Source organism: Pantherophis guttatus, chromosome 3 (assembly GCF_059756535.1).
Source record: "Pantherophis guttatus breed Tessera chromosome 3, ASM5975653v1, whole genome shotgun sequence".
Lineage (NCBI taxonomy): Eukaryota > Metazoa > Chordata > Lepidosauria > Squamata > Colubridae > Pantherophis > Pantherophis guttatus.
In genome coordinates, this window is record NC_142065.1 from 153,891,155 (window position 1) to 153,905,461 (window position 14,307).

General features: G+C 37.9%; 1 protein-coding gene across 4 annotated transcripts in view; it reads right to left on the bottom strand.

The window, feature by feature from the left end:
* Positions 1 to 11,018: 11,018 nt before the first annotated feature.
* Positions 11,019 to 14,307, bottom strand: part of ATP9B (ATPase phospholipid transporting 9B) — a 158,922-nt gene continuing 155,633 nt past the window's right edge. For 2 of the 4 annotated variants that reach the window (XM_087890376.1, XM_060682068.2), the window contains exons 29-30: positions 14,244 to 14,276; positions 11,019 to 12,867 (exon numbers count right to left, since the gene is read on the bottom strand). In XM_087890376.1, coding sequence (XP_087746502.1) covers positions 12,731 to 12,867; positions 14,244 to 14,276 — 170 coding nt within the window. In that variant the 3' untranslated portion in view covers positions 11,019 to 12,730. The remainder of the gene's footprint in view (positions 12,868 to 14,243; positions 14,277 to 14,307) is intronic. The other 2 variants (XM_087890377.1, XM_060682069.2) reach the window with 1 other exon arrangement.

Consider the following 14,307-nt stretch of genomic DNA (forward strand, 5'->3'; position numbering starts at 1 on the left):
AAGCCATGCCCAGACCCACCAAGCCACGCCCACAGAACCAGTAGTAAAAAAAATTGGATTTCACCACTGGGGTAATGGTAGTAAAAACATATAAAAGGAGCACATAATACTATGGTACACATATGATGGAAATACGTAGTCAATTTTGCAATGTATGAGGAATACAAAAAATTATATATAAGTTATACGGTATATTTTGAAATATACTGGTTTATGAGAATGGAATAAGTGTTCTACATATTAATACCTTGACTATTTTTCCAATTAAGCACAATATTTATTAGTTGGAGAAAATCTGTTTTTCTTCCTGTATAAGCTCTTAATTGGTAGCTAGTCACTATATGATTTGCTGTCAGGCATGGAGCCCCACAGTCACATTCAGGAGAGGATAACCAAAGGATGAACTGAAAGGAGCTTGTTTCTACTCTTTTTTTTAATTAATCAGATTAATTATTACTGTGACATCAAGCTGACAGGTAGATTCAGATCGCTGATATGTAGGCACTTTCTTCCCTGCAAGGAGGTCAGCTATAAAGATACAGATTCCAAGGATGGATTAATTAGAAATAAAACATAAGCAAAGCGCAAAACTATTATTTGCTTTATGTTCAGAACACACATAAACAGAAGAATACACTTATAGATGCAGATTTATATCCCACTGGCACAAATTAAGAAATTAATTCAATTTAGTTGTTAGTCACTACTTGGCAACCACAAAATACAGGATAATTAAAGTATTGGGGAAGGGATATATCTGCAAATGAGAGAAATTCTATTTACTGAAATAGAAATATATAGAGATAACAAGAAAGAACAATGCAAAGTGTGTAAGTAAGGATCCTTTTATTCAAATCTGATTCTGTTTCTGAGCTACACTAGACTAACACACTTACAGATTTCCTTTACTTGCATAAACATCTTCATGGACAGAAAAATGGAAATACACATCTTTTTTTTTTTTTTAAAGATACTTTCCTTCTTATTTTTCTTATTTTTTAATATATTATATATGATGTGTTTCCTTCAATACAAACCAGCACAAACATTCAAAGCTATCCTATGCAGTTGATTTTTTTCTCCTACAAACTCTATAGCAGCCAGCAATCCCAAGCTTGGTTTCTTGAGCAAACAACATTGATTTTATATATCTTAGCAGCATTAGGGAACATCTTGGGTTACTCCTTATTTGAGCAAATTGGTGAGGAAACCAAAAATAAAGTTGACTTTGGAACTTAGCTACCAACCTGCTGAGTGTCATCCATCTTGCAAAATTCAAAATCCGCTTCAGAGTTAAGCACATGCAGCCCTTGAACACACTAGGAGCATTTAAAGTGTCAATTTGAAAGCTCTTGTTTCTATTTGAAACAGGTGATGCCACACACTTACAAATCTCTAATGTAATTGATTTTTTTAAAAACCCAAAATTCCACAGAAAAGTGTCCACCCGGAACTTCTTTTTATTTTAATGTGTCTTGTGCAATGTTATGCATATTTATTTTAATCTATGAAGTCCTCTGAGTATAAGGATGTTGCAAGTGAAACGAACTGGCCATAGAAAGTGATGGTGTCAAGATCTTGACAGAAATTGCTCTGCTGCCTTTTTTAAATTTGAAATCATTTCTTGGTGTGTAGCACCCTCTTCTGGGATAGATTTGCTAGGACAAGAGAAACCAAAAAAAATGAATAGCGTATTCAACAAAAGGGCAGAAGATGGAACAACTACATAAGCTACCATATATATTTACTCGTGTTTTTCGTTAGATGTATTCATCTGGAAGCATTTTAAAATCCTGTACGTATAGCCAACTTAGAAAATAATGAGTGTTCTCCCTGGCACTTGTGTAGTATTTTCTACTGTGCAGCAAAAGTTCATGCATTATTCTAATTATTTTGCTATTTCTTGCATTTTCTGATTTATCATTAGTAAATAGCTTGGGACCTAGAGGAAACTTGGTGCAGCTTTACTTTAGTATTAATATCACTTTTGCCAGGCCAAATCAATCCCTTCAAGGTGAAGTCTCCTTGTCTGCAAGTTATAGATCAGTGTTTTTTCAAAGTTGAAAGATGTATGGATTTCAGTTTCTAAAATTCCCCAGCCAATATGTTGAATTAGATCAGGGGTGTCAAACTTGTGGCCTGTGGGCCAGATGTGTCACATGCTGACCCCATCCCCACCTGGTTTAGCAAAGAGGGAAAAAGTCCCGATATATCACGTGACGCCGCATGACAATGCGAGTTTAACACCCCAGGATTAGATGTACTTTGACTTCCTGTTCTAAGACTGAGGCAGATGACTGACATAAAGTCACCCAACTGCCTTCTGTTTTTAAGGTAGGACTGAAACCTTGGTCTCTTGATCCTACTTTAATACTTAAACTACTACACCAAGTTGGCTGCCATTTAGTGTAATCAATGAAAAGTAAAGGCCACATTATTTATTGCAACCATTTATGAAAATGATGGAGGAGGCATTAAGCATGTTCTTACTGCCCTGTTCTGAATACAAGATGTTTTAGAAACTAATTACGTAATCTCATCTTAAACATTATATATCACTGAAAACAAAATGGGAAGTTATTCCGTCGGCTTAAAAAATTGCACTTGTCTCCAATGTATTCAAATATGTGAAGAGCTGAAGACTCAACAGTGAGTTGATGCGTGGATATTAGGCCCGGGAACAAATTGGGCATTTTCTGATATAATTTTCCTTGTGAATTTGCCTGCACTAGTTTACCAGCTAGTTGAGTTGAAAAAACTTACAAGAAAAAGGAGCTTAGTCCTAAAAGGGACTAGTAACTTATTCTGAATGTTTTCAATGGAGTTTAATAGTCATAAGTGGTCATAAACTCCCAAATCAATACTTGAAACCTAAACTGAGCTACTATTTGAAGCATGTAACACATAGGATTCGCCATAGGTTTCACTTTAGCTACTATTTAGCAATAAAACACTGTTGAGTGAGTCACTTTACACCTTCATTTGCCACTAACAAAAACTAAAGCAAGGTTGTCAAACTTGTGGCCCATGGGCCCGATGCATCACATGCAGGCCACGGCCACCACATCTCCGCGAAGGGAAAAAACATTGTGATATGTCACATGATGCGGAGAGTTTGACACCCGTGGACTAAAGGGTCAAAAGTAAAAATAATAATAATCAAGGCTTCTTACTGAGAAGAATCTGTGTTTTCATTTTTAATTGATTATTGTCATGAGTCTGACTAATTCCTACTTTAGAAGATACCGTGCATTGCCTTGGAAAGAAAACTATCTTGAAAATTCTCCAAAATTATTTTTCAAAATGTAAAGTTAAAAAAAAAAAATCTTTGGAATGAAGCCATAGATGAGAAATAACTTGCTACCATCCCTGGCTGTAGTTCCTCTCCTATCCCATGTTGGGAAGTCCTGATGACTATTCTTATGGAAATTGTTTGCTGTTCTTCTTTTTATAAAAGATACTGATACAGATTCTCCTGAGGCTGAGACTGTACTTGAGTCAAGAAGCCATGGACAAGTCTATCAAGGGGAAAGCAGCTGGGCAGATGATTCATCAGCCAGTAAAGCAGAGAAAAGAGGAAGAGGAGGCTTGCACTGGATCACAAAGCCTTTAATAGCATATTACTGTTTTCCATTTTCCATAAGTTTTGGCCCTGATCCTGTGTGCTGTTTACTACTGTGTACCAAATGCAGCGGTTGACCAATTAGACAGAAATCTCCCTTGGGGTCCAAGCATTGGGGGGCTTGGTTTAGGATTAGGTCTTCTATAATGGAGCCTTCCTACCAAACTATTCAAGAATTGCAGGCTAGGACAATCAGCCATTTTTCAGTGAAGATGCCTTCCAGTTGAAATGATTATAATATGCCATTTTGAAATTGCATCTCTATGGAAATGTACACAGTGTTTTGGAATGAATATTATTTCAGATATACTTTAGAGGCATTATAAAAATTGTAATAAAAATAGGGCTGGGCAAAGATGTTCTGAAGTTGAGTTTGAAGCAGGGGTGAAATCTAAAAATTTTCGCTACCGGTTCTGTGGGCGTGGCTTAAATTAGTGGGTGGGGCTTGGTGGTCAGGTGATGGTGGGCATGGTTTGTTGGTCAGGTGGGCGTGGCCAAGTCAACATCACTTTGTTGCCTTTTTTTAACCTACAAAACACAACGCAACACAACTGGCTCCCCCACAATGTAAAAGCAGCTGTGCTAGACCCAAAATGGCCCCTGCAACCAGCAGGAACCTCACACAGCCACAAAAAGCCCAAAAAAACAGCTTTCACACTTTACACACACACACAACACAACACAACACAACACAACACAACACAATAGGCTCACCCACAATGTAAAAGCAGCTGTGCTAGACCCAAAATGGTCCTTGCAGCAAGCAGGAACCTCACACAGCCACAAAAAGCCCCAAAAACCAACTTTCACACTTTACACACACACAACACAACACAACTGGCTCACCCACAATGTAAAAGCAGCTGTGCTAGACCCAAAATGGCCCCTGCAACCAGCAGGAACCTCACACAGCCACAAAAAGTCCAAAAAAACAGCTTTCACACTTTACACACACACACAACACAACACAACACAACACAACACAACACAACACAATAGGCTCACCCACAATGTAAAAGCAGCTGTGCTAGACCCAAAATGGTCCTTGCAGCAAGCAGGAACCTCACACAGCCACAAAAAGCCCCCAAAACCAACTTTCACACTTTACACACACACAACACAACACAACTGGCTCACCCACAATGTAAAAGCAGCTGTGCTAGACCCAAAATGGCCCCTGCAACAAGCAGGAACCTCACACAGCCACAAAAAGCCCAAAAAGCAACTTTCACACTTTACACACACAAAATTCCACATATAGCTTTGTGAGATTTTGTCTGTTTGTGTAGTTAGAGTGAAACACTACAGAAACACACAAAATCTCAGAAAGCTGCACAAATATTATTTTATTTTTATTTTTATATAAAAGCAGCTAAATTTAAAACTTCCTAAACTTTAAATGGCTAGGTGTAAAAAAAGAACTACTAAAAAACTCCCCAATTAACTATTTTTTTTAAAGCTCCCAAAGGGGAAAAAAAACTTGCAGGCAGGCAGAAAGAGCTGCTCACGGATGAGCTTGATTGCAGGCAGGGAGATTCAGTTGCTTGCTGATGCAATCGATTGCAGGGATTATAGCAAGCGAAGCAAGGCAGGCATGCGAAGATAAGCAAGTTGGAGGCTGGGGGTGGGGTGGGGGGAAGGGATTTTTGCTACCGGTTCTCCAAACTGCCCGCCACCATCGCTACCTACTCGCCTGAGCCGGTCCGAACTGGGAGCATTTCACCTCTGGTTTGAAGCCTGAAAACCACACGGACACCCCTGTGACATTTTTGTGACAACCTGTAGAAGGCGTTTACCATTGCCTTCTTTCAATCACTGTTTTCGCCTGTCTAGCCTACAGCCTGGGATCTAATGGTGGTCTCTGACTCAGGTAGCAAACACTGTATATTGAGCCCAATCAAGGCAAAAGGTGAACTATCAACTGCACAGAGAGCAGTAATATTGCTTTCCACTGATCTAATTATAAAATACTTAAATTGAATGAAATCAGTTTTAACTTTTGTCTTGTGAATAAAGGTCTGGGATCTTGAATGTCACTCAACCCTTTAGCTTGAAAACTATTCTGGTCTTCAAAGTTTCAGATATTTGAGGAATGGATTAATTTCATTTATTCAGGCATATCCAAATTGATCATTGTACGGTACTCAAGGAGAACATTTTATTATTTAGTACTTAATATATAAGCACTGTTGGAATTGCTTTCCCGATTTCAGCTTTACATGGACCTTCCTTAGCGTTAATTCTGTCCATCAGATGAAACAGAGACATCGTCACATCAAAATAGTTAACATAAAAGGACCTAGGGTCTTAATTCTGAATTAACTGCATCTGTGAATTCAATTTTATGAACAGCTGCTGGGACAAGTTAAGAGTTCAGGATAGTTGTATCAATGGGATACAAAGCATAAAGATTTAATGGGTGCAAGCTAATTTATAGCTGGATTTTCATTGGTAAGCTGAAAGGATCTTACTATAAAAATATGTCAACAGAACCTTGTGTTCCTTGAACCAGGTGGCAATCTTTATCATACATACTATAGCAGTGATGGCTAACCTTTTTGCCATCACATGCCAAAAGCTGGAGGAGTACAGGGTGGTCACGTACGTGCATGCGTGCCCACACCCATAATTCTATGCACCCTGCTCCCCCTGCATGTGTACGTGACCCCTCATGCTCCCCCTGCTTTTGGCATGTGATGGCACGGTGGGCCCAGTAGGTCCGTTTTTTTGCCCACCCCAGGCTCTAGAGGCTTTCTAGGAGCCTGGGGAGGGCAAAAACAGCCTTCCTCACCTCCCTGGAAGCCCTCCAGAGGCTGGAAATGGCCCGTTGGCCGATTTCCGTTGGGGCCCAGAAGGCCCAAAAATCAGCTAGCCAGCGCACGCATGCGTGCTGGAGCTGATCTAGGGCAAAGCTCTTGTGCCCATTAATATGGTTCCACGTGCCACCTGTGGCACGCGTGCCATAGGTTCGCCATCATGGTACTATAGCATATTCCACTTGATATTTTACTTCCTAACAAAAGAGGGAATCACAGTTCCATAAGAGTGGAAGTCAATTCATGTGCTGTTACACGTATCTGTGCAAGTTCTGGAATCTGGATGTTTCCAATGATTAATAGCAAGCATAATTAACACGGCTAATAATGCTGTTCCTAAAGGATCTCACCCCCAAATTTCCACTTTCACATCCAATATGCCCTACATCTTGAGGAGCGTTACCTGAAATCAGTGATTCATTGCCAGTAATGTTGGCAACAGTACTGACATTTAATTGTCTCCAAAATTATTTACTACCCAACTTAGTTGTCTTTTCTCACCCACCTTTCCCTTTCATCTTGGAACTGTCCCATTCTGATGAATTTCCTCTCACCACATTTGCTCTTCTAATCTCTCTTTCCATCCATTCTTTGCTGGTCTAATTATTTCTGAAGTCTCTCACAGATTCATTTGCTTTCTCAATACCTTCATAATTTATCCTGCAATCTTTTTATATCACCACAGTTTACACCCCCATGACCACTGCTTCACATGGGCTTCAATCTTCCCTAGTTCTGGATAATCTTATTTCTTCTTCATTTCTTGCTTCTTCTTTCTTTCCTTGTTATACCTCTCTGAAGGATTTAGTACTTGAGTTCCTATCTAGCTCATGCATATTAGACGTTAGTACAATTTACTTCATACTTATCTCAAGTAATGTGATTTTCTTAAGACTTCTTTGTTTTCTCTGAGCATTACATTTTACTCTGACAAAGAGTTGTGCAGCACGGCCTTTACTGATGTTATTCAAAACCAAGTCTTATTATATTAAGTGAGCTGTCTGATCGTGGTATCTATTGTTTTTCTTTGTGTTTTCATTTCACTAAGACTGAAATGAAATGAAACACTGATCTACTCTATAAAATGTTCACGTGAATATAATGAAATACTTTTTGGATTTCAATAAAATATGGCCAAGGAAACAGCATTTGTCTACCACTTTTTCTTACCTGGCTTGGCATAAGTCTTCAACTCAAATCTATTCTGATATTAAAACAGATCAAACTTGAGACTTGCCACGTAACTTTTCCGGCAATTTAGAATTTGAGACAGTAACTTCTGAACATTAGGACAGGGACATTTAAATTATATCCCCAATCAATTATAATGCTTTATTTTCATGCAAAGTGCAGACTATTTTCCTTTGAACTTGCTCTGCCACACATTTTTTGTCTCGTTAACTATTATGTCTGTTCAGAGTTTGCATTCCCACATAACATGGGACTACTACACGTTTACAGCCCTAATAGTTTATAAAAAAATATCAGTGCTGGCATAGAGAACAAGAAAGTGTGAAGAAAATTTAAATTAAGAAATTTTCATTTAGTAAAATTTTGTTTTCTCATCTCCCCTTTCTTCTCAAGATATGTGATTGCATTTCCTTAGGTTCTTCTTAACATACAAAGTAACAACTTGGCAAGTGCAAATGTTAGATGAAAGGTCCTTCTGGAAATCTCGTTAAAACGTAATTTTCTTTTTCCAATCAGGGGATCCCATGATTGTAGGGAGCCCAGGAGATAAGTTACATTGTATGTGGAATATCGGTGCATTCACCTGTGATCTCATTTATACAGGTAGTCCTTGAATTACGATCACAATTGAGCCCAAAATTTCTGTTAAATGAAACATTTGTTAAGTGATTTTGTCCCATTTCTTGCCATAATTGTTAAGTGAATCATTGCAGTTGTTAAGTTAGTAACACAGTGGTTAAGTGAATCTGGCTTCCCCATTGCCTTTGCTTGCCAGAAGGTTGCAAAAGGGGATCATATGACCCCAGAACATTGCAAGGCTCATAAATATGACTCAGTTGCCAAGCATCTGAATTTTGATCACATGACCAAGGGGACGCCGCAATGATGGTGTGAAAAATGGTCATAAGTCACTTTTTTCACTGTCGTTGTAACTTCAAATGGTCACTAAGCAAACCGTTTTTAACTCAAGGACTACCTGTATTTTATATTGTTATTTAAGATGTGTTTTAATTGCTTGTTTTATTGTACACCGTCCAGATTTACACAGTGAGATGGGCAGCTTTAGAAATTTTATAGACAGACAGACAGATAGACAAAAAAAGGTGGCTGAATACTTGTCCAAACCCTACACTGGAAGAGAAGTAACAGCAGAAGGGAAAGACATGTGACCGTGGCATAGTTCATGAATGTTTTCTGAGCCCGGCATCTGACTGTGCTGACTCTGCTGTGGAAGGCACTCATCAAATCTATGGCTTTCAGCTGATGGAGTGGCAAATAGGCCTTTGACTGTAGCTCTGCAGCTGAAGGAGAAGCTTTTCACCCACAATTGGCTGAGCAAAATCCTATTCGCACAGTTAACAGCTGTGAACCCTGCTGAGGGCATCTGTTAGGCTGTTAATGCTGGTTGGGAATCATGTAGCTCTGGCTGTGTTTTGTTTATCAGAGAAATTCTTAGGCATCTTCAATAGCCTTAAAAGATATTGTACCTCCTGTTTGTTTACATATAATGCTGGGACTGTTTCCTCTTGATTCCCCGCTGCTGATTTTCTTCCCTGCAGGGGGGCAAGCACATTGAAGGTTTTTTTCTTTTTTAATTATTTTCATTTCAACTGAGTTATAATAATAATAGTAATATCAGCCTAGAATGTTATTAAAACAAAGCTCATTGCAGGGAGCAAGGTCTGATTCTTCCGCTTTTCTTACGTCGGCATCTGCATAGAGAAAAGGCATTTGAGAAAAGCAAAAATGGCATTGCAGGTAGAAGGAAGAAATTATGGTGAATACAGCAGTATTTTTAAGAGCCTGGCAGAGACTATACGGATTTGGCAATAAAGGAGAAAGTTAAAATTACTCCCCTGCACAGTCTAATTTATTCACACAAAGATAGGGAGTACACTTTTTTTTTTTTTAAAAGCATAGTTATAGCTGTTAAAGCTGAAATCTTGAGGTTGCTGACATTTATCCATGGTTTTACACTCTTTGGTGTAGTGATATCATGGCATAAATTGGCTATTGTAATCCTTAAACTTCAGCTTCCATCCCTCTTTTATAATATGCTTGGCAAGTTACGTGATAGGCACATAGGTCTGGTTGTTGGCAGCTAAATAACCTTAAATACAAGAGCTGTAGAAAAGATTCCGTGTAGAAAGATAAAGGATTTTATCTTTCGTGAAAGATAAGAACTGGAGAAGAAAAGTTTTGTGATGTGTATCTTACACACACACACGAGTAATGAGCCAATTGCCAAACAACAAGACCCCAGGTGTCGACCCCATCCCCACAGAATTGCTGAGGCCTGTACCACCCACAACTATCACAGGCATGTGCCAGAAAATTTGGGAAATGAACACATGGCCACAGGATTGGAAACAATCAGTGTTCATTCCATGCCAAAAAAGGACGACTCCAACATTGCTCCAATTACCATGCAATTACCCTCATCCCTCACACTAGCAAGATTCTCCATAAGATCATGCAACATTTGGCACCGGCCATTGAAAGGGCATGACCAGATGTTCAAGCTGGCATCAGAAAGGGTCGTGGCACTGTCTATATATTGCAAATCTACAATAGATCATGGAAATATTTCAAGAATATACCAAAAAAAAAAAAAAAAGCCATCTACATCTGCTTTATTGACTACAAGAAAGCCTTCTATTGAATCTATCATGACAAGCTGTGGAGAACTTTAAATGTTCTGGGGTTGCCAACACATCTGGTCAAGCTGGCACAGTCGCTGTACACAAATCAGGAAACCACTGTGTAAACACCATATGATAACATTTGATTGGTTCAAGATAGAGAAAGAGTGTGACAAGGTTGCATTCTTTCATCTTTCTTGTCCAAAATGTGTGCTGAAGTGAACAGAGAAAGCGGGGATTTGGAAGAATTAAAAAAAAAAAAAAAACGGAGTAAAGTTTGGAAGAAGGAACTTTCAAAACCAACACCAACCAGAGCATAAAATAACTGAAAGAAGCTGTACAAGACTGGACAATGTGAAGAGAGGGTTCTCTGGATCACTGAGAATAAGACACAATTGAATAGACAGCATCACCATCATGGGACTTTTGTGTTATTGAAACATTCAGACAATATTGAGACTGGATATAATATTGCTGAATATTCTGTTCATTGAGGGCTAATGATTTGTACCTAATTATTTATCAGGGTTTCAAAACAGCAAGGGATATTTCAGTTTCCTTTTTTCAAGTAATAGTTAAAGCACAGGGTAAAAAGCAATGTGCCAGCAAACCCAACCCACCCCCTTTCCTAGCGACATCTAGTGGGCCTTGCAATTAACTGATTGTTCTCTAATCCATTAAAGGGCTATAAAAAAGTATAAAATAAATGATATCAAATACAGTTTATTTGACAAACTTCCAAAAACATTTGGTAGAAAGGAAATTTTATTGCTTTTATAATGAAGAATGGCTCAAAACATTTTAAAAGCAAGATTAACTATTAAATATCTTCAAAACAAAGGAGATCGGAACTCAAGTAGTTCAACAACAGTCTTTTTCTGGAAGTGTTTCAATTTAGCATCCTTTTAAATTAACTGTGGTTTAAGTTTATGGTTGTACAAGATGAAATACAGTGAGTTTTGTTGTGACTCGGGCTAACAAAAATGATTTGATAATTACAGTCATTAAATGCCCAATAAAGAAATATGGTTAATTTATATCTATGTTTCAGAAGTACCAGGTTATATGGAACTGCTATGTACATGTAGCTGTTGAAAAAGAAAATAATACTATGAAAGGAAGGTATTCTAGATTACAGTACATATGATTAGAGAACTATTAAGATTACATTTGACCAAGGAGAGTCGTTTTACTTTTTTCTTGTTTTGTAGAAACTCAAAAGTACACAAATCATATTCTGGAAGATGATAGATTTTCTACCACTATTATGCCCATGTCATTCTTTTTTACCTGAGTTACTTTAAGTAAACAGATTATAATGTGCATTTACTAATCTGGTTCAGAGCTCTAGGTGCAACCTATGCTCACGTGAAGTGTGGGGGACCCTCATTCATATCAACCAAAGTAATCGGCCTGTACCCCAGGGAGGAATACATGTGAATCAGCCCTCTTTTGGTATCAGCAGGGAGGGGAACTGTGTACAGGTCCTGGGAGAATTTCTGTATTCATAGTTGTTCACTGTTTCATTGTTTGGCCCTGATCTCTAAGGCATGGCCACTGCATAACCTCCAATCATTTCCAAATGGCTTTTGTATATCCTGCCAGTAAAATAAATGAAGGCTGCAGACGCACTGTTGCTGAACTTTTCATACAAAATTAACCTCTATATGGGAAAAGTCTGGTAATGTGCTGACACTTCTAGAGTGCAGTTTTACAATTATGAAGCAGATAGGAAGCCTGTAAAACATTTGCTGAACATTAATTTTACAGTGGTCTGTACAGGATGGTAGACGTAATGTAATTATGTACAGAAGTTTATTTTCATAGTATTTTGTGCAACCCAGTCTCCATTTGCAGTTAAAAGGCTGCTGTCGATTCCTCGGCGATTCAGATTCCTTTAATGCAGCTAGGAATGGAGAATATATAAAAAAGAGGACCACTGATCCCAAACAAATACTGTGCTACACAGACAGCTGTACATAATTCATACAGTGCATATATCAGAGTTACATATAGCAGCAAGTAGAGACAATGACCTTTACAGTTTCTAGGCATGATATACTTTACATGGGAGTGAATATTTCTACAAAAGAAATTGGGAAGGCCTAGGTTTATAGGAAACAACGTCTTCTATTCATGTTCAGAAAAATAGTGCAGTAGGAATAAATCCTTTACAGTAGCAATTATATAATTCAGAAGCACTGTTAACTCAAACTGTTAAAAAGCCACATACAAAATGAAGTGTTTTTGTACTCGAGAGTTATGTCAATCAAGTTTGCTGTAATACTTATCAGAAGTATCCATCTTCTTCATCCTCTTTGTGCTCTGTTTTGCTCCATATTTCTTGTAATCATTTCCCTCGTTTGTTTAATCTATCACAGACTTAAGTAGAATGAGTACACTTGAAGCAATTTCTAGCTAAAGTCGTATTGATGAAAAACACAGGTGTTCCGTCACATTTACGAGGTAAGTTTGGAATAATTTGGAGGAGAAAATTTACGTTTTAAATACTTCAGAATATAAAGTGGAAGACAGCTTACTACGGTGATGGCTGACACTTTCCATAGGAAGGTCAATGTTGTGATAAAGGCAACATCTATGGGAATAAAAAAAAAGATCATTTATATAGGGGAAAAAAGAAGGGCAAGAGTAACACTGACATGTTGTGACATATTTTAGGTTAGATACTGTGCTTGGGTGGCAGACTAGCAGAGAATCCAAGAAAATCAAGAGAAGGGAAGGTGAGGGAAGAGGAGAGAAGAGGAGAGGGCAGTACTGCCAAGAAAAGTACATGGACAATTGTAGGAGTGAAGTTTGATTCAAGACAAAACTCTTTATTTTGAAATAAATACCAGGAGGTGATTAACTTTACAACAAGTTCATTGTTTCATTCCTTTATTTTGACAGCAGTCCAAATGACACAACCATCAAGACAAATCTGGAAACGTAACTCTATCACTGTTCAAAGGCAAACACAACAAAGAACAGAAGCAGCTTTTCAAAATCAATTGCTTTAATTTTATTTATTCACTAAATAACAATTAATTTGGAATTGATTTAATTATATACCTCTCTTCATGAGTCCTTTTTTCCTGAAATGTTATTCTTGTATGTTACAATAGAAATGTATTCAACATACTTATGAGAAATAACACATAATGCAATTTTGTTTTTGTTCCGTTTAGTATCTCAGAGACTGAATACGTTCCCCTCATATTTATTTTTATTTTAAAAGTAATAGAGAAAACTTTTCTTGATATGTAATAGCCATCACAGAAGTACAGTATATATTTCTTAGGGCTATAATTTTATTAAATCAAGTACAGGTAATCTCAATTTACAACCATTCATTTAGTGGCCATTCAAAATTGCAGCAGCACTGAAAAAAGTGGCTTATGACCATTTTTTCATGGTTGCAGCATCCCCATGGTCATATGATCAAAATTTGGACGCTTGGAAACCGGTATGTATTTATGACAGTTGTAGTGTCTCAGAGTCATATGATCAACTTTTGCAACCTTCTGACAAGCAAAGTCAAAGGAGAAGCCAGAAGCCAGATTCACTTAACTATCCTGTTACTAATTTAATAACTGGAGTGATTCACTTAACATCTGTGGCAAGCAAGGTCATAAAATGGGGCAAAACTCATTTAAGAAATTTCTTACTTAGCAATGGAAATGTTCGGCTCAAGTGTGGTCGTTAGTTTACAAGGACTACTAGTAGTATGGAGGATCCCTAAAATTTTAATTACAGATTGAAAATTGATTCAAATTGAGTCAGTGTTTCTTGGCTTTTTGACAGGCCCAATATTTGTTGTACTTCAACTTTGTGTTTATGTGTATGTAGAGGGACCAAGAGAAATACACACACAGACACACCCACACACCCACACACTCCTTCAAGTTGCCTTTTCTTTTAGGTAAGATTTTCTAAGTGGCATCTTATCATTAAGGAAATAGCAATGATACCTACCTAAGAAAGCTCCAAAAGACACTCTGCCTATACCTGCTCCAGTAGGGCACAAGAAGAAAGGACA